Raw genomic sequence first — 20,942 nt, forward strand, 5'->3', positions numbered from 1 at the left:
TCTCTCTCTCTCTCTCTCTCTCTCTCTCTCTCTCTCTCTCTCTCTCTTTTCTTTTCTTTTCTTTTCGTTTTTTAATTCGTGTTGCGTTCTAAAGAAAGCCGAAAGAAAAGTAATACACCGATGTAAGAGGACACATCATAAACGGATTAATGATTTATATATCGATCAACGTACACGAATCGAATGCGAACGTTTCTCAGCTGTTAAACTAAACGAAGATCTTAGTGGATGCAAAAGTAACGAGAATTTTCATACGGAAATGAAGCACCGAGTATCGTACAAGTATTTTTTATCCAGTGGTACATCAACAATCAATAAAAAACATTCTGGCCATTTGGAACTGAAGTTTAATTTCTTTTTCTGTCGCGAGTCTGGAACTATATCGAGATAATATCAAGCTTGAATAAATATAAGATCCCCGTTGAATCAAGAGTTTTATTTAACCCATTCAGCCTTCGTTAATTTTACGATTCGCGTCGATCGAGCTGCGTCATTGTAATCTGTCCAAGACTGAGAACTACGAGTCGTACTCGTGGCGACGCGTTTTTGGCCTAGGTCAATCGCTACGAGACGAACTTACAGTTTAGGCTGAATGGGTTACCGCCACAAAGAAATTCTCCTCACTCTTGCATCGACGCGTTTATTCTACGCAAAGTAAAAAGAAGTAATAGTCTAAGAGACAGTGATAACTTTACTTGCGTTATTTTCGAATGAAGATAACGTTCTTTTTATGAAAGTATAATAACCAGGATGATAAAAGCTGTCGTTAAAAAAAGACAATGGAGTTACGTCTATGTATGTGCATTTATGCAAAACGAAATAACATCGTTATTATAATAATTGTAGAATATATTCAACGTACGTACGAATCAGCGGTATAGTTATTATACTTTCATAAAGAAAAGGATTGTTTTCGTTTGAAAAGGATGTAAGTAACGACGATGTTAGTTTGCAAAGGGTTAAACGAATTTTCGACTTTTCACGGTGATTCACGGTGGACTTTCGATACGAAGACTGATTTAATGCCGGAACCATCGCGTTCCTCACTTCCACGCCGCGTTGTCATCGACGTGCGACGCTTATCTCACCATCGGATTGGTACAAACAAGTAGCGCAGAAACAATCGGCCTGTAAGCATTAAAGCTATCTTTTTTATTCACTTGACGGTGTAAGCTAAAAAAAAAAAAGAAGAAGAAAAAAGATACCACTGGCGTTCCGATCACGATAACGAACAGCCCCTCCCCCCCCTGTCGACAGTTTAGAGGTATTCAGTCCCCGAATGTATTTGTGGCAAAAATAGTGAGTTCGTTAGAGTGTCTGTAATTTTTCGTTTCTATCTGTTGCCTTCGGAGTATCCCGACACTAGCGTAAATTGCTTCCCATCACGACTCACACGTATAGTCGCACGTTTTTACGTTCGATCGATCGACTTCAATCGTTAATCGGAAAAGCAGAGACGAGCAATTTATTCGTACAACGGATGACGAATAAAAGCAACCGTACGTAGCGATTTATTCGTGACGTTTACACGCGTTCATTGTGAAATGTTTCATTCGGTAACGGAAACACCAGTATTTATTCTACGTGTCACGAATAAAAAGTTGTTGATCTTTTATTCGTTATCGGGAATTTTCGGTCAGTTAAGAATTTTGCCCATCTCTGCAGGAAGACAATTTTTTGATTTGTCAGTAGGACACGTGGTTCGCGCGGGACGCGTAATCGAGCGAAAAAAAAAGAAAACGCCTAATTTAAGGGTGGAGAATTCGAAGGAAACGATATTTGTGTAATCGATTACAATAGTTCCGTCGTAACCTCTGTCCTTGGATCGTTATCCATCCAGCCACCGGCTATAAGTATACAAAACTTTGTGTACCGTGTTATGTATATGGCATCACTTAATTCTCGTATTGTACTTTTTTGACGAAGGCTTCGAGCAAAAGTGCGTCGTTCGTATCTCGATCTGCGACAGACACTTTTTTCCCCTCCCTTTTATTTGCGACTAGATGCCTTCGTAGAGGATTTTCCGAGAAGCTTCGAATGCGAACGACGCCCTTCGAGTCTAAATCTGTAAACTTGACTTACCTTCTCCACTGTATCAGCCTATGTACCCATCCAATTAATTAACCAAATCGCCAATCAAACGATCGACTGATCGCTTCATCCCGTCGTCGTCAGTCTATTAATCTTAAGGTCATTCTACGTGTCTTAAATCTGCTCCGTATATATGTCGTACACACCATTTACCGATTTGAGTGAAAATTTCAATGATTCTAGTATAACGACATTATACTTTCTCTCCCCTTTCTCTCTCCCTTCTCTATCTCTGTCTTTCTTCTCTCACGCCGCAATTTTTGCATTACGTTACGTTTATTATTATTTAGAAGAACGCTACGAAACACAGAAAATAAAGATTTTAATAAAAAACAGAGATCACTGAGGTGCGAAGTGATTAATGCACTCCCGATTTAACGAGTTGTTGTCTAACTTCATTTGTGGGTTGATAGCAGGTCAGTGGGTGGGCTAATCAGTATACAAGGTGGTCTATTTATTTCTTTTTAATTTTATATACTGGGAACTGTTCAATTTCAATGATTAAACGTCTCGAATTGTATGGATCTGAGGGATCTTAGAATTAGATGGAAGTCTTTTTATTTTTTACGTGGAGGAACCCTTCGAAAGACATCACCTTTCAGGGAAAGACCAGGGATAGTGATAAATAAAAGTAAGTATATATTTTCAACATTTTATAATACATAATCCTTGATAATGGTAAGTATAAATACAAGTATTTTAAAGGTAAGTTTAATTGCAATTATAATTAGTCTCAATGTTGCATTTGTAGTTCTTTCTTCACATACACAATGTACAAATGTCATATGTTAACATTTTAAATGATCGTACGAACGATCTAATTGATCGAGTAGTTATTGATTATCTATAAAAACAACTGAATTAAGTCAATAAAGTTGCGTAAACAAATGACAACAACAAATTCTCGTGTCAAGAATATCCTGGACTTCGATTGAAAGTGTTTACGCTTTGAACTGAATACCACAGAGTAGTTTTATTGTGTAAAAAATCCAGATTAGCTTTAAACAAATTAATAATAATCTGTACAAATGAATTGATTCGAAAATAACAATAACGTCCTATGGTTTTGTTATTTGACCAGAAACGTGTCAAGCGACACTATAACCACCTAGCGGTGAGAAGGTGGAACTAAAATTATCGACATTACAGAAAAAATTAAACAATACTTATATAATTTATTTTATTACGTTTAATAATAAACTTGTAGCTATAAAACAAACACTGGGGCATTAAAACTCATTAGTAGAAGTTAAAATAAGTAATTAAGTAAAATGCCGGTAATTAGTTGACAGTGGCACCATCGGCGGCAAAATGTCCAAGTTTGTCCCCGAACAGTTTCAGACTTCACCCGATAGATAGCGCCATTTGTTTTTTATTTAAAAAAATAAATTATTTAAGGGTTAAAAAAATGGTTTCTATTCAAATTTTAATATCACATTGCTGGCTCACTTATTTATTAATAATAAACAAAATATTTTTATAAACATACAAATGGCGCCATCTAGCGTTAAACAAAGGAACTATTCGAGGACAAACTTGAGCGTTTTCCCGAGAGAGGCGCTGACCAAACTCCGAAATTAGTTCACCTTCTGGCCGTTAGTTAGCGCCACTAGTTAAAAAAAAAACTCAATATATTATTGTTATCCTCGTATAATTCATTTGTATAGGGTATTATTAATTTATTTAGAACCTAATCTAATCAACAAATACTAATATCAAAGGTTCTAACAAGTATTTCGTATATTTAAAAAAATAAACAACGAATTTTAGTTCCACCCTCTGACCGCTAGATGGCGATACTGTTTCGGGGTCCATAAACTGAACAAATAACAGAAATTGCGAATATTACTGTTATTCTCGGATTAATTTATTTATACAGAGTATTATTAATTTGTTTAAAACTAATCTGTACTTTGTACACAATAAAATTCTATTTACTCTAAAACTACTCTGTAAAATTACTCTGTGGTTTACATATCAAAGTATAAACCTTTGCAGTCAAAGTCAGGTTATCCCCGACACGAATGTTTACCATTTGTTTACGCAACTCTATTGACTCGACTTAGTTGTTTTTAGAGATAAACAATAACTATTCGGTTGACTGGATCGTTGCACGATCATTTAGAATGTTTATATATGACGTTTATGCGTTGTATATGTAAAAAATAAACATGATAACTCTGCCAGACCTTCGTATTTCCTACATATATCCGTAGCATGATTACGATATTCTTTTGATGAACAGCACAAAGCTGTAATTGTAACCTAGTCGTTCTATTATTCTTTTCGTATTATCTTTCCTCTGTTATTGCATATTTTTGTTACAATATTTTGCATACCATTGCTCTGAAATGCCTAAAAGAAAACAAGAGCGCAATACAGTTGAAGATGTACAAAGTAGTGACGATGAATTTTGTACAGTGTATTTGGATACAGATGTCGAAGATACTTACAACAATAGTAGTTCTGACACTGGTGGTGACACAGACTGTATAAAAAAACGTGTAAAGCACTTAGAGATATCAAGCGATAGCGAACTAGAAGACTTTGAAATATTTGAGGGAGAATTGAAAGAATATACTGCTTGGCATGAAGTTACAAGCGAAGACATAAATCCTCCAAAGCTAAATTTCTCACCGGGACCAAAGAATGTTGGACCACAGACTCCTGAATCTTGTGTAGAGCCAATTGATTTTTTCAAACTGTTTTTCACAGATGAATTACTCTCAAATATCATAGAGCAGACTAATCGATATGCCAATGAGAAAATTAAAGAGAAAAATTTGTCTAAACGTTCTATTTGGAACAATTGGGTGGATGTTACCGTAGAGGAGATGTCAGCATTCATAGGAGTTATATTAAACATGGGTATCATCATAACTCGTAACTTGAAAGACTACTGGTCTCAGCAACACAACTCGAGGATACCATTTTTCTATGAGATCTTTCGAAGAGCAAGATTTCAACAAATCTTTTGGATGCTACATCTACACGTAAACGTTTCAAACGACAAAAGCATCACGACGAGAATACAAAAGATTGGTAATTACTTAGACTACATCGATAATAAATTCAAAGAATATTTCGTTCCTGGGAAGGAGTTGTACGTCGACGAATCGATCGTAAAATTTAAAGGAAGAAGTAGTTTCGTTACATACAATCCCAAAAAGCTAACAAAATGGGGAATTCGAATTTACATTTTAGTGGATTCCATCACTGGATACATATATTCATTTTTACCATATTATGGCAGCTACACTGTAGAGTCTCTAATGCGATCTGAGCTTCCCGTAACATCGAGAATCGTGCTGCATTTGTACCAACAAGTATTAAATTTTAATCCTGAAGCTCAAGGCTATCATATATTCACCGACAGATCTTATACAAATTTAATTCTGGCCCAGGAATTATTGAAATTGAAATGTTATATTACCGGAACGATGCAGCCAAAGCGGAAGTATGTTCCAGAAATAATAAAAGAACCAGAATTTAAAGACAACAACGTCTTTGCTTGTCGTTCTGGGAACTTGTTGCTATTGGCATGGAAAGATAAAGAAGTAATTACGATGCTGAGCACTCTGCATTCTTCCGAAATGGAATCGGTAAATTCACGAGTGCACGGGGGTGTTATCGTTCGTAAACAAAAACCAAGAATGATTATCGAGTACGATAAACATATGGGTTGCGCAGACAAGATAGATCACAGCAATTCTTATACATTTTTACGCAAATCTCATAAATGGTGGAGGAAGCTGTTCTTTTGGGGATTGGAGTTGTGTGCTAGAAACAGTTACATTTTGTACAAGGAGTCTTTAAGAAGGGAAGGTAAAACTCCAATGGCACACTTGATATTCTTACGAAAATTAGTAGACCAATTAGTGGGCAGTTTTCGCGATGGATGTACATCACGAGGCAGACCGTCTACTTCTGATAAGGAAGAAAGGCTTAACGGAAAGCTTCATATACTTCGACGAAACGACAGAGGTCGAAGCAGAGATTGCTTGGTGTGCTCCAATAGGAGGGTTAAAGGTGGAAGACGAGAATCGGCGTACCACTGTGATACTTGTTCTCGGAAACCAGGACTTCACATAGGGGACTGTTTCGAGAAGTATCATACTCAGGAAAATTATAAAACGCAATACTTAATAAAATACGATTAGAAGTGTCGCCTTTCATTGGACAATTTGATTAAATAAAATTAATTTTATTCAACGACAATGTTTCCCCTTTCCTGAGCGAATATAATTCCTACCAACGGGGTACCCTCGTACCAAAGTAAAAATTGTAAAGAGTTAGTTTCTCGTACGCATGCGATTTTTCATTTGAATATCATTACGCGTCGTTATCTATTGTAAGGTTTTCATTGTTCAAGTGTATTCGTTGGTTATATTTTCTTTTCATCAAAATGAATTATCGTCAGAATTACGTAAAGAACTTTGTTACTAGATTGAAAATTTGTAAATCGAATTTAGACTCGAAATGTAAAAAGTTCCTACTTCCATGTATTCCAGGTGCATTTAATTAATCAATAATCGCGTAATTAAAATCTATTACCTTAAATTTTGTAATATAGATCTTTTTGCTCAGTTTAATTACATTTAATGATGTAATAAATAAATATTCAAGTAATACAAGCGTTCACAGAACCTCTACTTTTCTCCCTTTTAATTTAGGTAAAAAAAGCTAAACAAATTCGTTAAAATAACCGCTATGGTAATGAATATTAAAGTGGCCGTGATTGGCGCGTTAAAGCATCACGAAAATTTCACGAGCGTCCTTTCCGAATGAAAACGTTTCACGCGCGGCGATGCGGTAGAAATGTCTGCGCCTGAAACGGAACCAGCAGGAGGAATTAGATCATAAAATGATTAAATTAGAAAGCGTCGCGATTCTTTCGCGTCGGTGAACGCCACCTCCATTTCGATGCTTTCATAATTTCCGTTGTTCTCCCATGAAAACTAATTAACTCGCGCGGCGACATCAATCAACGACCTTTGGCAAAAAATCTTGCGAACAACCGTCCGACATCTTTGTTTTTGAAAGCACCATTAAGTTCTCCAGAAACACGCGCAGTCTTTGAACTTCTTTATATGAGATTAGTATATTATTTCTTAATCTTTTGACCTGTAGTTACAAATAATCGAATACAAAGGCACCCAATTCCTATACCTAACGTCACTCGTGTACGTATGGACGAATTAACGAGACCTAATGGATACCTTGCCGCGTCCGCAATTATCTTTCTTCTTCCGGAAAACTTGCAGCACTGCTATCTCAGTAACACAGTTCTTTTGCGCTCTAATGGAAACGTTGGAACGGGCTAGCAGCTGTAAGTGGCTTCCGCCACCAGCTCCACTGGCCATTAATTTGCGATATGAATTAAAATCGAGGCGGCAGTCTTCGCTGGGACACTGGAACGACCACCTGGAAAGTCTGGATAATCCTGCGAGGCAAAACAATCGATCACGACTCATTTCCATAACGATTAGGCGAATGCACGTCGCCTATAGTGTGTCTAGTTCAGTGACGACTGTTTAGAGGTGTTTAACGATTCAAGGACTCCCAGCGATTGTCGCGAGCCTGATCGACACGTTGCAGGAAAATCGCGTCCTTTCAACAGGATCCTTTGTAGGAACTATTTGCAGCAGAATGGTTAACAAGAAGATGGTGTCTTCTCCGTACCCGTTTTCCTTAGAGGAAGAACTGAAGAAGAACCCCGAGATAAAGATGTCGGATCTAGAGATGCTGAGGGAATGGTGCGAGAAGCAGCAACACTTGCCAAAGATGACGGATCAGCATCTGGTCATGTTCCTGCACAGCAATTACTATAGTATGGAGGCTGCAAAGAACACGGCGGAGAATTTCTTCACCATCAGGTCCCACGTTCCTGAGTTCTTCTCGATGAGGGACCCTTTGGGATCGAAGGAGCTGCGCCAGGCCTTCAATGTCGGGTAAGTTTTTTTTTTTTCAAACTTCTGCAGTTTTTTATGTTTCTTTATTAAATGCTCTTAATTGTTACATAGAGTTCGATGTATTCATCGGAAATCGCTGGAAGTAAATCACAATTGATATGCTTAGACTTGTGTATAATAATTATTATACACTACGCGTAACTATTTAGATCCTTTTGAGTCCTCTGCAAAGGTCCAAGCAGCATTTCGTGTAGTTTCCTGTATAGTGTGCCTCGAAGTACTGAAATTTCAACTACCTTTTTAATCTACTCGCTTTTTACGTAATTTGGATAAATTCTGTACCGATGTTATTCTCACCAATTGTTTAATCCGTCTTGTCCCTTTACAGAGCCGCCACTGAACTGCCCAGCTTGTCCAAGGATGGCTACAAGATACTGTTCGGAAAATTGGTGGACCCCGATCCATCGCACTATTCCTTCGACGACCTCACCAAGTCGTTCTTCATGATGTCCGATTTGGTTGGTCTGAAAACTGGAACCATAGATGGATATATTTTTATCGGGGACTCGACGGATGTGTCGCTGGGTCACGTGGGTCGAATGAGTCCCATGGGAGTGAAGAAGCTAGTGATGTACCTTCAGGAAGCGATACCTGTTCGTTTGAAGGGAATACATTTCATTAACACGCCGTCAGTGATGGACCTGGTAATGAACATGGCGAAGCCATTTATGAAGAAGGAACTGTGGAGCATGGTGAGATGATGATTAGATCAGCGCAAGCTACGTGTATATATATATTTTTACTCAATTTTCTCTCTATATATTGTAAATTATGACAAATAGTATGTATCAACATCGGTGTTGTCGAAAACATTATCGAGTGTAGCGTTTATTCTAATTAATTCTACGTTAGTAGAACTGGTCATCCTTGAAGTCGCTTTTCTGTTGATGATTGTATAATTATTTATCCTCATCAGCATGTGTTTCGAGAAAAACTTGTGTTATTTATTATTGGTTCTTATTAGAGCTAGGATTGCTGGTCCTTTCGATAAGGGAGGGGAGAGACATTCGCCAAGATAAGAATTTTTACCATTTCACTATTGAAAGTCGTAGGGTAAGGATTGTAACGAGCCTGATTTTGTACAAGTTGAATCAAATCTCACGTTCATTGATTTTCATTCGATTGGTTGCGAGATAATATCCTTTGCTCTTTCCTCCTCGACGTTCGATTACGTAAACAGTGATTACTGGAAGTAAATCTCCATGTTAGACATTGTGTAAAACGACAATTTACCGATCTGTGGAGCGACGTCTACATTTTCGCGATATAGTGGCAGGTAACCATTTTGCGATGCAAATTACGTACCACGGGGGATAAACAAACACTTGGAATTCAGAACTACTTTGTTTCTCAAAGTTTCGTATTCCATTGAATCTATTTCTTTCTCTTTTAGATACACCTGCATTCGTCGTTGAAAACGTTGGAGGAATTCGTTTCCCTCGACGTGCTCCCAAACGAAGTAGGTGGAAAGGCTGGACCTATATTGAAGATGCAGGAGGATCAAGTAAAGGAGATAGATAGCAAACGGGATTGGTTCATCGAGGAAGAGAAACTGTGCCGCGTGGACGAGTCTCTGCGTATTGGAAAAAGCAAGACTGCCAGCGACCTTTTCGGGGTCGAGGGGACTTTCAAAAAGCTCGAGATAGATTAAGTATCGTTTAAAATTGCTGGAAAATTCAAACAGTGAACCGTCAAAAGTCATTTTCTAAGCGTTAGGAGAATTTTCACGAAGTGTTATTGAAACTGTGTATTTATTTTGTACGAATAGGAGAAATAAATGAACGTTAAGTTTATTTAGGCTGTAACGAATAAGATACATAATTAATATATAATATAATTTTTCTATAAGACTTCTCCACATTTCTTCTAATGGTTAATGTATATTTACGTTTCAATGTTAAATAGAGCGACTATGAAAGTATAATTAAATATAGCTACGTGCTGTATCTTCATCTCTCGATTAATTTTCACTTCGTTAAATGGATCGAGTAAAGTGTTCGACTCTAATTATTCTGCAGAAGACAAGTTCCATCTATTCTCACAGTTTAGTGGACAAGAATAACTAAACATCTCGTTAACGACCCATGTTCGTTACGACTCGTTACCATTACTAATTAAATAATTATTTAAATTATGTTTAGAGATCAACGACCAAAGCCTCGACTGAAACATTACAGCCAGGGGTCGTAACAACAGGAAGTTATTAACAGTAAAACGAAATCCTCAACGTGTCCTTAAATGAAATTCATGTATTTATTGTGATATTTTTTTTATCATCATCGATCAATTTTCACGTCAGTTTGGAATACGTAATTTGACACTCGCATGTCTGATGATCTCGGCTATTATGCTGCACGCGATTACATAGTATTAGCTTCTTCCATCGCAATTGAAGAGCTCGATTGCGTTTGAATGTGCTCAGGAGCCAGTGCAGTCGCAGCCGTCGACTCGATCATCACGAAATCGTTTTCTTTTGTGTGCTTTAATTTGTACATATACTTCGTTTTAGTTCCAATCGGAGAATTTACGTGTAAGTATCGATTTGATGAATGTATTAAGAGGACCTTTTGGAAGGAGCTTTAAAATATTTATTAACATTGTTACAATTAAACGTGGAAGTCAATCGTCTGCAAATGAAAAAGGTTGAGAAAAATGTTCTGTTGAAGGAAGTCGACATGGCTCCGATCAAACCAATAACGTACGAAGAGGAGTTGAAGAAGAATCCAGAATTGAAAGAAGAAGACATGCAAGTGTTGAGAGACTGGTACAAGAAGCAGCCTCATCTACCGAAGGTAACAGACGCGGAGTTGGCTCTGTTTCTCCATAGCAATTACTATCGAATGGAACCCACAAAGGCAACCATCGATACGTATTACACCGTGAAGACGCACGTACCTGAATTTTTCGCGCATAGGGATCCCTTTGGACTGAAGGAGCTGAGGAAAGCCTTTCAGACAGTGTGAGTGCTCGCAAACAATAGATAGAACTACTTATTCTTTCGAGATTATTGCGATACCTTGCAATTTCAAGTATGAGTGATCCTTTATTTAAAAATAAATCAGAAATGTGAAATGAATTTTTTATATAACTTGTTTCTGGAGACACTGAATTTGGATGCTTCCTCGTTCGAAACGTTCAATTACTAGAAAAATTGCCTTTTCATCGTTATTAAATGACTCTTGTACGAGGTAGCGTGCGTTCCAGATCAGGTTTCTCTAAACGTGGTTTATCGAGGTTTTGCAAGCTTTCAAGAAAAAACTAATCAACTTCTTTGTTAGACATTTTATCGAAGAGAAAATTGTGGAATATCTTAACGATTAAACGTCCCAAGAAATGGACTGCGATATCATAGTGAACGTCAGCGATGTTTACTCAGAACGGCTCTTTTTTCTCTTCTTTTACGCAGTCATGGTTTCACGTTCTCACGGCTCAATTATCTCCGTTACATATTATCTTAATTAGCAGCTGCACGCACGATATTCCTCGATCGCCACGTATCTCTTGCAATAGTATGTCTTGGTTATTGCTAAATAATTTTAAGACTACTTTTAAAAAATGTGTCACAGGACCGTCCAGGTTTTGGACAAAAAAACAGACGAGGGTTACTCGATTCTCTATGGCACGCTAATCGATCGCGATCCCTCCAATTACGTCTACAACGATGGAATGAAATACTTGAGCATGGTCGTGGATTTGTGGCTTGCGAAGGAAGGCACGTCAGAGGGACACATAATATTGTTCGACATGAAAAACGTCGTCTTTGGACACGCTGCTAGATTGAGCCCCATGGGATTGAAGAAGTATCTCTTCTTCTTGCAAGAAGGTCTGCCAGTTCGCCTAAAAGGATTTCACTTCATGAACATCACGCCTGTGATGGACGTGATACTCAACATGATGAAGCCATTTATGAAGAAGGAATTGTTGGATATGGTGATGCATAACACATTATTCTTATTGTTATTACGCTGTTACGTTATTTAAATTTCGCTACTGTGTCGTTTGGGGAATGGATGCACGTGGTGCGTAAGCTGGGTGTTGATTCACACGCACCTAGTCTACGCACCATGTGTGTTCGTTTTTCTGTAGTCGACACGAATGTTTCTATGACGTTGGATAAGTTTTGGGTCGCTTGTTGTACCTATAGTCTTCAAGGCACCATTGATTTGACATTGTACTTTTTTGTATTTTAAAAATTCAGCTCCACACGCATACAAATTTGGAGACTCTGTCGAAGTTCATCCCCATCGATGCGCTGCCAAACGAAATTGGGGGAAAAGCGGGAGCCACGATGGAACTGCACGCAAAAGTTATCAAAACGTTGGAGGATAATCGCGATTGGTTCGTTGAAGAAGAACGAACGAAACGAGTCAACGAGTCATTGAGACCTGGTAAAGGGAAATCGATAACCGATCTCTTTGGAGTTGAAGGAAGTTTCAAGAAACTCGAAATTGATTAGGTGGCTGCTGGATTGGAAATGCTTATGTGGCGTACAGCATGTGAATTATATAAAGTTCATTTAACATTTAACTTTATTTCTATTCTGTTAATTTAATATTCTTGTCAAAGGAAAGTGACAAACAGTGTAATAAAAGGAGTATAATACTGAAGAAATTCATTGTTTTGTTAGGACCCGTTTAGAGTTTAATGGAACAAAGGTTTTATTCATTGTAATTGAAGGGAATGGAAGGAAATGGTTCTCGGAGTTATCATCTCATGGAAACGTAGAATGCGATACGATCGTTGATTTCTCACGAGGCCGGTATACGTGCGTTTTATTTCGTGCGACACAACTTCGAACACGATACTGATTGCTGGTCTATTTCTAATCCAAAATCTAATTTCATAAACTATCCATTCCTCGTTCATGATAACGAATACTCAAACGGTAAAGTCAGTAGAGTATAAATAAAGAAGCTAGCGCCACACGTATGGTCGTTTTCGTGAACTGCTAACAGTCTCTGCATCTCGATAGATAAAAGAATTCTTAGAGATAATAATTAGAGATATGACATAGAAATAATATATAAAACATCGATAAATATAAAATGGGTATAATATAAAAATAATGTATAACATAGAGATATAATTAGAAATATAATCGGAGATAAGAGAATTGAAAGTGAACGTTGAACAGATCAATGACTGTATTTCTAAAAAAACACTTGACCATCGTGGAGTCGATTCGTTTTCAAAAATGTCGGAGATAAAACACGCCTAATTTGGCGAGTGTCGAATCCAAAATTCAGAGTAACACGTTCGAGATCATATGGATCCAGGAGGAAGCTACGAAATGCCATTCAAATTATAAGGAAAAATTCACGTGAAATTCGAAATTAAATGGTCCGCGCGAGAATAGATCGAAAGGACGATGTTTACGGGTTTCGAGATTTCTACATGACCGTGCGACATGAAAACCTTCGCTGAGAACCCGTTCTTCTTTTTCGTGGACAACGTGCCACCGATTTTCTCAGCTGACGCCTCCGAGGACTCTAGGAAGATCGTCGAGCTTCTGGACACGGGCTGCGATGCCAGGGTGCCAGCACATTCGCATTACCCTGATCGGCATTATCGCGCAAAAATGCCTAAACTAAGGGGAAACGACACTTGGAGGCTGCATTCTGAGGAACAGTCTAGAATTAGGTCCCCTAGAGAAGCGTTTCGTGGTCAAGGCGAGAGGACCGCGATGGATCCTGGAAAATTGCACTCTGTTGTTCGGGAAGATGAAAACGGTCATCAGGTAAGGCGTAGTTTGTTTAAATTAAAAGAAATTCAGATTGATTATTTAGTATTATTTTAAACGAAACTATCAATTTCAATTTCATTCACGAATCCCCCAGCACTGTTGGAAGCACTATCCCACGTATAACGAATACGACGACCCTCCCTTCAGAAAAAACCCTGAAAGAAGCGACATCAGGACGAATTGGAGGACGTCACCCGATAGGACTAGTCCACGTCACTGGAATCACGACAATTTCTACAACATTCAGCCAAACGCCATGAGAGACGACTCTGTCTTTCAAACACGCCCGAGACCCAAAACTGGCGATCCTCGGTCCCAGTTTGTTCGATCCAATCACTCCAAAATCGACTCCAAGATCTACGATCAAGGAGTAGTCCCTGACAGAGAGAGAATAGGACCCATGAGACCTGAATATCAGGATGTCCACGAGTCTGAACGACCAGACCACTGGCAGAGACGAAGCACGTTCGTCTACGATGCTAATCCTTCTCACGAGGAGATCTCGAGGACGCCAGGACACGGATGCAACCCTACGAACTCGAGGATCTCAAGTTCGCAGAGATCGAACGCCACCAAGCGATGGGAAGAGGCACACGACGCTAGATCTCGATCCAGGACCTGTTCACCGCCCCAGGATCGACGGAACAGGGCTCGATCCTTTTCGAAATCGCAAGCTCGAGATCCCGAGGACCCATCAAGCAAGCCTGACTCTCGTCTCCGCGAGACCTCGAATTCTCAAACTCCTGCGAACCTGAAGCGATTCGTGGATCGCGCAGTGGACAGAGACAGTCTGTCCGAGATTCTGAACTCTGTCATCTCCTTCGAGGATCTTCCCCGGAAAACGCCGAAGGAGGATCGAAGTAAGCTGGCAAACGGGTTCTGGGAGTTCATCCCCATGGACGATCAGAACAACGGGAGCGTTCCTAAGGGTCTGAAGATTCCTAGCTCGCTCCAGCGGAAGGTGGACAGCAGGAGTTCTTCAGCGACGAAACGCTCGATGAGTGGTAAAGATGGCGTCGAATCGAAGAAAAGAACTGTCCTCTCCAAGTCCTCGAACGATTCTCCATTGACTAGACCTCTGAGCGCAGGAGCTAGCGATCGAATAAACCATTCCTCTCAGCTGAATAAACTGGTGACTGATATGGAGGAGAAACTAAACTCTAAGGAAGCAATCTCGAGGATTCACAAGTGTCCAGATACTGTCGCGAATCTCAAGAGCGATGTTCAGAGTAAATTCGCCCACAAGCACGCGTTTGGGTGGACTGGACGGTCGAGTCGGTACCTGAAGAGGTCGAACAGCAAGACGAGGTCTGAGTTAAATGCTGATAAGAAGAAGAAGAAGACGGTCGACGATGGTCCTGGGGACGTTATCGAGGATAAGAAGCCTGGTATGAACTTCGTGGAGAAGACTGCAGCGCGATTGAAGCGCAAGTTGGATGGATCGAAGACAGACGAATCTTCTCTGGCATCCAGTCAGTGTTCCAGAATGGCGATGGAGAAGAAGGTTCGATCTGAAGGTACCAGTTACTCCAAACTGCCTATAAGGATTGGGAATCGGTTCAGATCGAAGAATCCAATTGCGTCGAGGTTCAGAACCAACCTGAAGTCGCGTTTGTCTTCCAAGGAAACGAATAAACCAGTGCTCGAGACGTCTGGGGACTCTAGTGTGCAGAGTTCTGTCAGGTCTAGGACGAAACCTAGGATAAAACCGAGCGTGGAGCATCACATTGTTATCGTGGACTCGGGTGTCAACCTGACGTCCACCGAGGACGTTCAGTTTGAGATTAAAAAGTCGGTCGGTGAAAGTCAGAGGGGACAATTGAAATCGACCGAAGTTAATGCCGACAAGTTGGTCGATGGCGTTGCTGATATGAAGTGTTCCTCGAAGACGAGATTGTCGAAGGATGGAGCATTGGGCGTCGATACTGACGAGAGTGGACTAAACGGTTTCAAGGCCTTGAACGTGGAGCAGGACCAACGGAAAAGGGACCTCGCCAATCGATTTTGCGGAAGAGATTCGAGCCAGAGAAATAATGCGAGGAATGGTTTCAAGGAGAAGTATTTCTTTGGGAAACCTGTGGCAATTAAATCACGTTTGTGAGCGGAAATTACTTTGAATTTTCGATACTGAATTCGATGCAGAATGTGTTTATTGTATCGAGCAGAATTCTGATTGTGTTATTGAATGACTTGCTTGAAAATGTGTGAGAAATTAACAAAACTTACAATGCAGATTCCTTAATAATATTATTAAATTATAAAAGTTTATTTAGCGTGTAACAAGAGATTCGCATAGAAAAAGAGGTGGTTGTGTTTGATTTCTGATTTTTGTCCACCGACTGCGTGGATGCGCATGTGTGGATACTCACATATGGACTAGGCGTGTATATCCGTGAACATAAGGGGTCGAACCATGGGTTATCTCAAAAGAAGATCCCGAATGATACCAATTATGTCATCAACGCACCACGCAGTCCCTAGGTTCGCTGTCAGACCACGGATTTCGCCCGCATGTCAACCCCTGCCCATGTCTCCACCCTCGTGTTCTTTGCAGCGTAATATGCCACAGTTTCTGTGGGGTTCCCCGCAATCTCAGAATCAGATGAAAAATATGTAATTGTCCTCGCTTACCCCCACTAGTCGAGCGAAAACACGGGACAATAGCGATAAGTGACCACTCTAACCATGGTCTGACAACGATACGTTGAATAATTAGAATCACGAAACACGATGGCTGTAAAATTCACGAAAATTTCTATAGGGTTAAATACTTGTCCTAGTATTTAATTTTCGAGCTTGGACGTATTCACGAGTCCGATCCAGATTTATTTTCATTGTTCTGTCACCTTTGGAATTAATTTGTTTGCTTCTCTAACGAAGAGTCCCATCACCCATTTCTGGAGACCAACGTGTTAGACGTTGTGTTGAAAGCACAACTGGGCTAAATGTAGCTAACTTAGAAAGGTTTGAAAGATTCGAAGAATCTAGCGTTAGCGAAGTTGGATCAATTTGGAAAAGGAGACTGCTCTGGTCGCCGAAAGACAAGAGATGAATCGACCAACGAGAGGAGAGAATGGCACACAGGAAAGGAGACGAAAGCAGAAGAGAGCGGGCCAGCCGTGGGAGGTGGGGGACAGATAATCAAATAACCTGCACGCACCGTATAAATTATCAATCAGGGCGCGATTGTGCAACCCCAACAGAGGGAGCCAGTCGTGTCGGTAAGGGTTGTTACACATCGCCGTTCCATCAGGGCGGGGGAGAGGAAGATTGTGCGAGACCTCGACGTGTCGAGTGACCCCGCAACGGTTATCTTCCCTTCGTGCGTGGGCGTGCGTGGACGTGAGTTCACGCCCTTAGTGCCCGGTATGACACGTGCAAAGGGGGTTAGATGTGTCTGACATTAAAGGCGACCTCCATGTGCCTCTAGGCATCCCGTCGAACAAACGAAAAATTACTTTACACGCAGGTTGTCATCTTCTCGTCATCGAGGGTAGATACACGCGACTCCTTACACCTTGACTGAAACTTATTCTTCAATCGTTTTTTATTCGCTCGAAAATGGTTAGAAGAATTATTTCGCTCTTTCACTTAAAAGAATTACCGTAAAGTAGATCACTGTATGATCGTTTAGTTCGTTGACTTTCATGTTCTTTACGGTTAGACAGTAAATTCAGACAGAATATTAATTAATACACTATATCATTTTCTTTCAAACAAATCCTGCCCGCGTTCGGTACAAGCTCCGTAAATGCATAAAATTTACAGTCTATTCATGCAATTGATTCAACAATACGTATGAAGGAACACGCGCTGCGCACTTGGCCCGTATTTATTATAACAAATTCCGTGTCAAAACACGAAGGGAAAGGTAGTCGGTTCTTTCGTTATGCGGGGAACGCGTGCAACGTACACAAAGATGTTAACTAAGAGGGTGATGCTATTATGCGGTTCCTCGATGGCGTGGGTGTGCGTGCACGTAAATTCACGCCCTACATTCTGAGCCGACACGTGCGGTGGGTTAGATAGAACCTACCCCGAAACATCACAGGGCGACATCCAACGCGTGCAAGGTGGGTAAGGTACGATGCACGTGTGCGGGAGCACAATGTGCAAGAATCGCATTAATTTGCGATCGGAGTGGCTTTGAATTTTTATTCGAATACTCGATTAACGCGGGGCGAACTGTTGGACCACGACGAAGTGCATCCTTTAGAACTCGAGGAAGAATGTAACTCGTTCTTGGAACCTTCAAAGTTCGTAATGGAAAGAAGATGAAACTCGACAGGAATTTCTGCCAGACTCCGTTGCAAAGTTCTCCTTATAAAAGTAGTAAAAGTTAGTAACTATCCAAACTGTAGAGAGACAACTGCGACGACAAACCAAACAAATTTTTTGGCCAATGTAATAGTTTCAGGATTGGCACTACCCAATTTGAGTTGTTAGAGAGTTTCATGGCTTCTCGAATACGCAGGCAGTGTACACAGTGGACCAGGCGTGTAGATCACGCAGGAAAGGATCGAGGAACTGTGCACACATAGCCACGTACGCGCGAGCCAATTAAGCGTCGAAAGGGCTCACCCTAAGGCCCTTCGGAATCGACGCATGGAAAATTAATCCGCGCATAATTCCCCGAAGCCCATCGATACACTCTTTGCGCATATATAAGGAATACTTCTCAACGTTTCAAGCGAGATTCCTTCGGGCAAACGCAGGGGAAGGCATTCTACGTCTGTCCATAAAGTGGTAAAGTAAAAGATTTAATATATTTACGAGATAAATTTAAAATAACTTGCAAGGACCAATGTTTTCTTAAATGGTGCAATATTGGTCTTAATAATTTTGTAAAAACACGAGGATTTGTACCTTGTCGTATCTCGTCCTTTAAATTTAAATTTTAACAATTTTCTACTCGATTATTTTACTAGCAAGGATCAAAACTTTATAATAGATGAAAAGTTTCTTCCACACCGAATTCTTTCGACGAATCTGACTGGACACTAAACGAATAATTCGCATCGTTCTCAACCGAGGTACAGTATCGTTGATCTCGGATGAAATGGAGCAGTGGGATTACGGAGATCGGACGCCGCAACATCTTTATCGATTAACTAGGGGGTTCGTAAAACGACACGCGCGTTAAAAGTGACGTTCGAAACGTTCCACGCCGAAACGTGAGAACGTACCTCGTCCCGTTGTTCTACGACGGCTCGATGCACAATCGTGCACTGCCTGCGGCTATAGGAAACTATTTAGTCTCCCCCAGGATCCTTTATCTCGGCGCGTGGCTGCATCCTTTAATGGATGCATTCCGCTTCGCGAAGCACAGGAACGCACGCCCCGGATTTCGCCGTTTATTTAGTTTCTTTGCTTTCCACCGTGGAAACGATCTTTCCGTTCGGTCGACCTGGCTCGACCGGGAAACTCGCACGCGATCTCTGCAACTGTGAGCTCATCGAGACATTGAGCGAAAAGTTGTATTATGTATTATGCATTATGTACTATGTATTATGTACTATGTATTATGTATTAGGTACGTAAAAACTATTCGTTATGTTGGTAAAATATAAATAAAGTTTATGAAATCGCTTCCGTGTAAAATTGCCGGTCAGAAATGTGTTAACTCTTTGCACTCAAGATTTCCTGACTTCGGTAGAGGTCTGTTTGCATCGCGCTATAATTCATTGGTATTTCAATTCGAACAAATTCCCTCTCATCCAGGGAAAAAGCGATCGATTTAGGTTTTTCCTCGTGGTCCGGGGATCTTCTCATCGCAGACTGGCCAACGTTCACCCCAAGTGGAACGAGGAACTCGGACCTCGAAGCTTATCGGCGTATCTTTGGTACGAAATAACGAGGTTGCGACTGAGCGCGGAATCCCGCGAGATTCGCGTCGATCCCTCGCGCAGCCCCGAGCGGCAATTAAAACCGTTTGTCGTTTCACCGTCGAAGATAAATTCATAAGCGTGGCGAAGAGTGTGTGCGAACTCACACACTCGCCAATAGCCGAGACGGACTGGGTAGGAAGGAAAGATAGGCGCAGGAAAGGCGAAGAAGATCGAGAGGATCGTCTGCGTGTGCCGAAGCGAACGAGGGATCGAAACCTGCGAGTCTCGAGTGCGCCAGACCCGATGATTTACATATCTGTACCGCGTACTCTCTTAAGAATCACTATAAATATTCCGAGAGTGGTTTAATACGCAGTAGCCCTTTAATTTATAACAACTTATTAAATAAAGGCCCGGGGCCATTTACGCGCTCGCCGTGTAACCACTCGCGGCGCGTCGATCGATCGCGATAAATAAACGATCCTCCGCGTCGCTGGATCTCGTTTCGCGATTGACTCACGAGGACGACTCGCATGTTTTCAAGGAACGGTGGCAATTTATGCGGCACGCTGTTTAGTTTGAAAGTGGTTATACTCTTGTCGAAGGTTCAGTCGTCGCGCTTTACTTATTGTTGTACGTTCTTGAGCTTTTAATAGGCTAGCATCGCGTCCCTACACCCAACAATAAGAAATAGGTACACTTTTGCTCAACTTAAGATCACAGCTGTATCCGTGCAGGAGCTTGCGTTTTACGTTTATTTACAACGCGTTCCTTAACGAACGAACGTTCGAAAATTCACAGGAAGGATCGTAACGATTCCAAACGTCCGCGGGGAATCCCCGCGATAGGAAGTTTCCGTGAATTCGGAGAATCGATTCTCCCCCGTGCACGAAATTGGATCGTTTGTATCGTTTGCAACTGTAACGCCGGCGAATGGTGCCGCGTGCCATAATAAACACGACAATGAGGCCCCAAGTCGGCAGGGAGTAGGCCAGTGATCGGATTATCCGGGAAACTCCTTGGGCGGAGAACCAGGAACAGCCACGAACTTCTACGTGCAACGAGTACGCGTTCCTGGAACTGACATAAGGCATTGTTAGCGTCCCAGGGGACAAACCGAGATCAAACGCTGTTAGCACAAACTGTGCCCCCGATTCTCTCTCTCGGTTAAGTTCATTTCGCTGCCATACCTCGATTGCTCGTGGAACATGCTGCCGCTCCTAATGCCGTCCAATTTATTCCAGATCTACTCTTACACGTTACTTTCGTACTCGAGGACGTAGTTCTTCTAGTTCGTTTCGAGTACAT

The 20,942-nt window shown here is 40.9% G+C and overlaps 4 protein-coding genes across 4 annotated transcripts in view; all 4 read left to right on the plus strand.

Moving 5' to 3' along the window:
• The window catches only part of LOC128890329 (ubiquitin-conjugating enzyme E2 Q2), a 9,033-nt gene extending 6,605 nt beyond the window's left edge, over positions 1-2,428 (plus strand). Inside the window, exon 6 of the mRNA XM_054148718.1 lies at positions 1-2,428. This exon is cut by the window's left edge and continues 3,087 nt beyond it. The gene's annotated coding sequence lies outside the window, so the exon portion shown is untranslated.
• A 1,432-nt stretch (positions 2,429-3,860) lies between these two features.
• LOC128890327 (piggyBac transposable element-derived protein 4-like) lies at positions 3,861-6,722 on the plus strand. Its single transcript, XM_054148715.1, has one exon. The coding sequence runs from the start codon at positions 4,443-4,445 to the stop codon at positions 6,249-6,251; it is 1,809 nt and encodes a 602-aa protein (XP_054004690.1). The 5' UTR covers positions 3,861-4,442; the 3' UTR covers positions 6,252-6,722.
• A 738-nt stretch (positions 6,723-7,460) lies between these two features.
• Positions 7,461-12,663, plus strand: LOC128890374 (uncharacterized). Its single transcript, XM_054148812.1, has 8 exons — positions 7,461-8,042; positions 8,392-8,755; positions 9,457-9,711; positions 10,205-10,262; positions 10,486-10,593; positions 10,734-11,022; positions 11,630-11,993; positions 12,262-12,663. The coding sequence occupies exons 1-8, from the start codon at positions 7,741-7,743 to the stop codon at positions 12,517-12,519; spliced, it is 1,998 nt and encodes a 665-aa protein (XP_054004787.1). The 5' UTR covers positions 7,461-7,740; the 3' UTR covers positions 12,520-12,663.
• A 152-nt stretch (positions 12,664-12,815) lies between these two features.
• On the plus strand, positions 12,816-16,605 carry LOC128890326 (uncharacterized). Its single transcript, XM_054148713.1, has 2 exons — positions 12,816-13,800; positions 13,901-16,605. Exons 1-2 carry the CDS (start codon positions 13,471-13,473, stop codon positions 15,905-15,907), a joined length of 2,337 nt encoding a protein of 778 aa, XP_054004688.1. The 5' UTR covers positions 12,816-13,470; the 3' UTR covers positions 15,908-16,605.
• Positions 16,606-20,942: the final 4,337 nt, after the last annotated feature.

The sequence above is a fragment of the Hylaeus anthracinus genome, unplaced genomic scaffold (assembly GCF_026225885.1).
Source record: "Hylaeus anthracinus isolate JK02 unplaced genomic scaffold, UHH_iyHylAnth1.0_haploid 12000, whole genome shotgun sequence".
Classification (NCBI taxonomy): domain Eukaryota; kingdom Metazoa; phylum Arthropoda; class Insecta; order Hymenoptera; family Colletidae; genus Hylaeus; species Hylaeus anthracinus.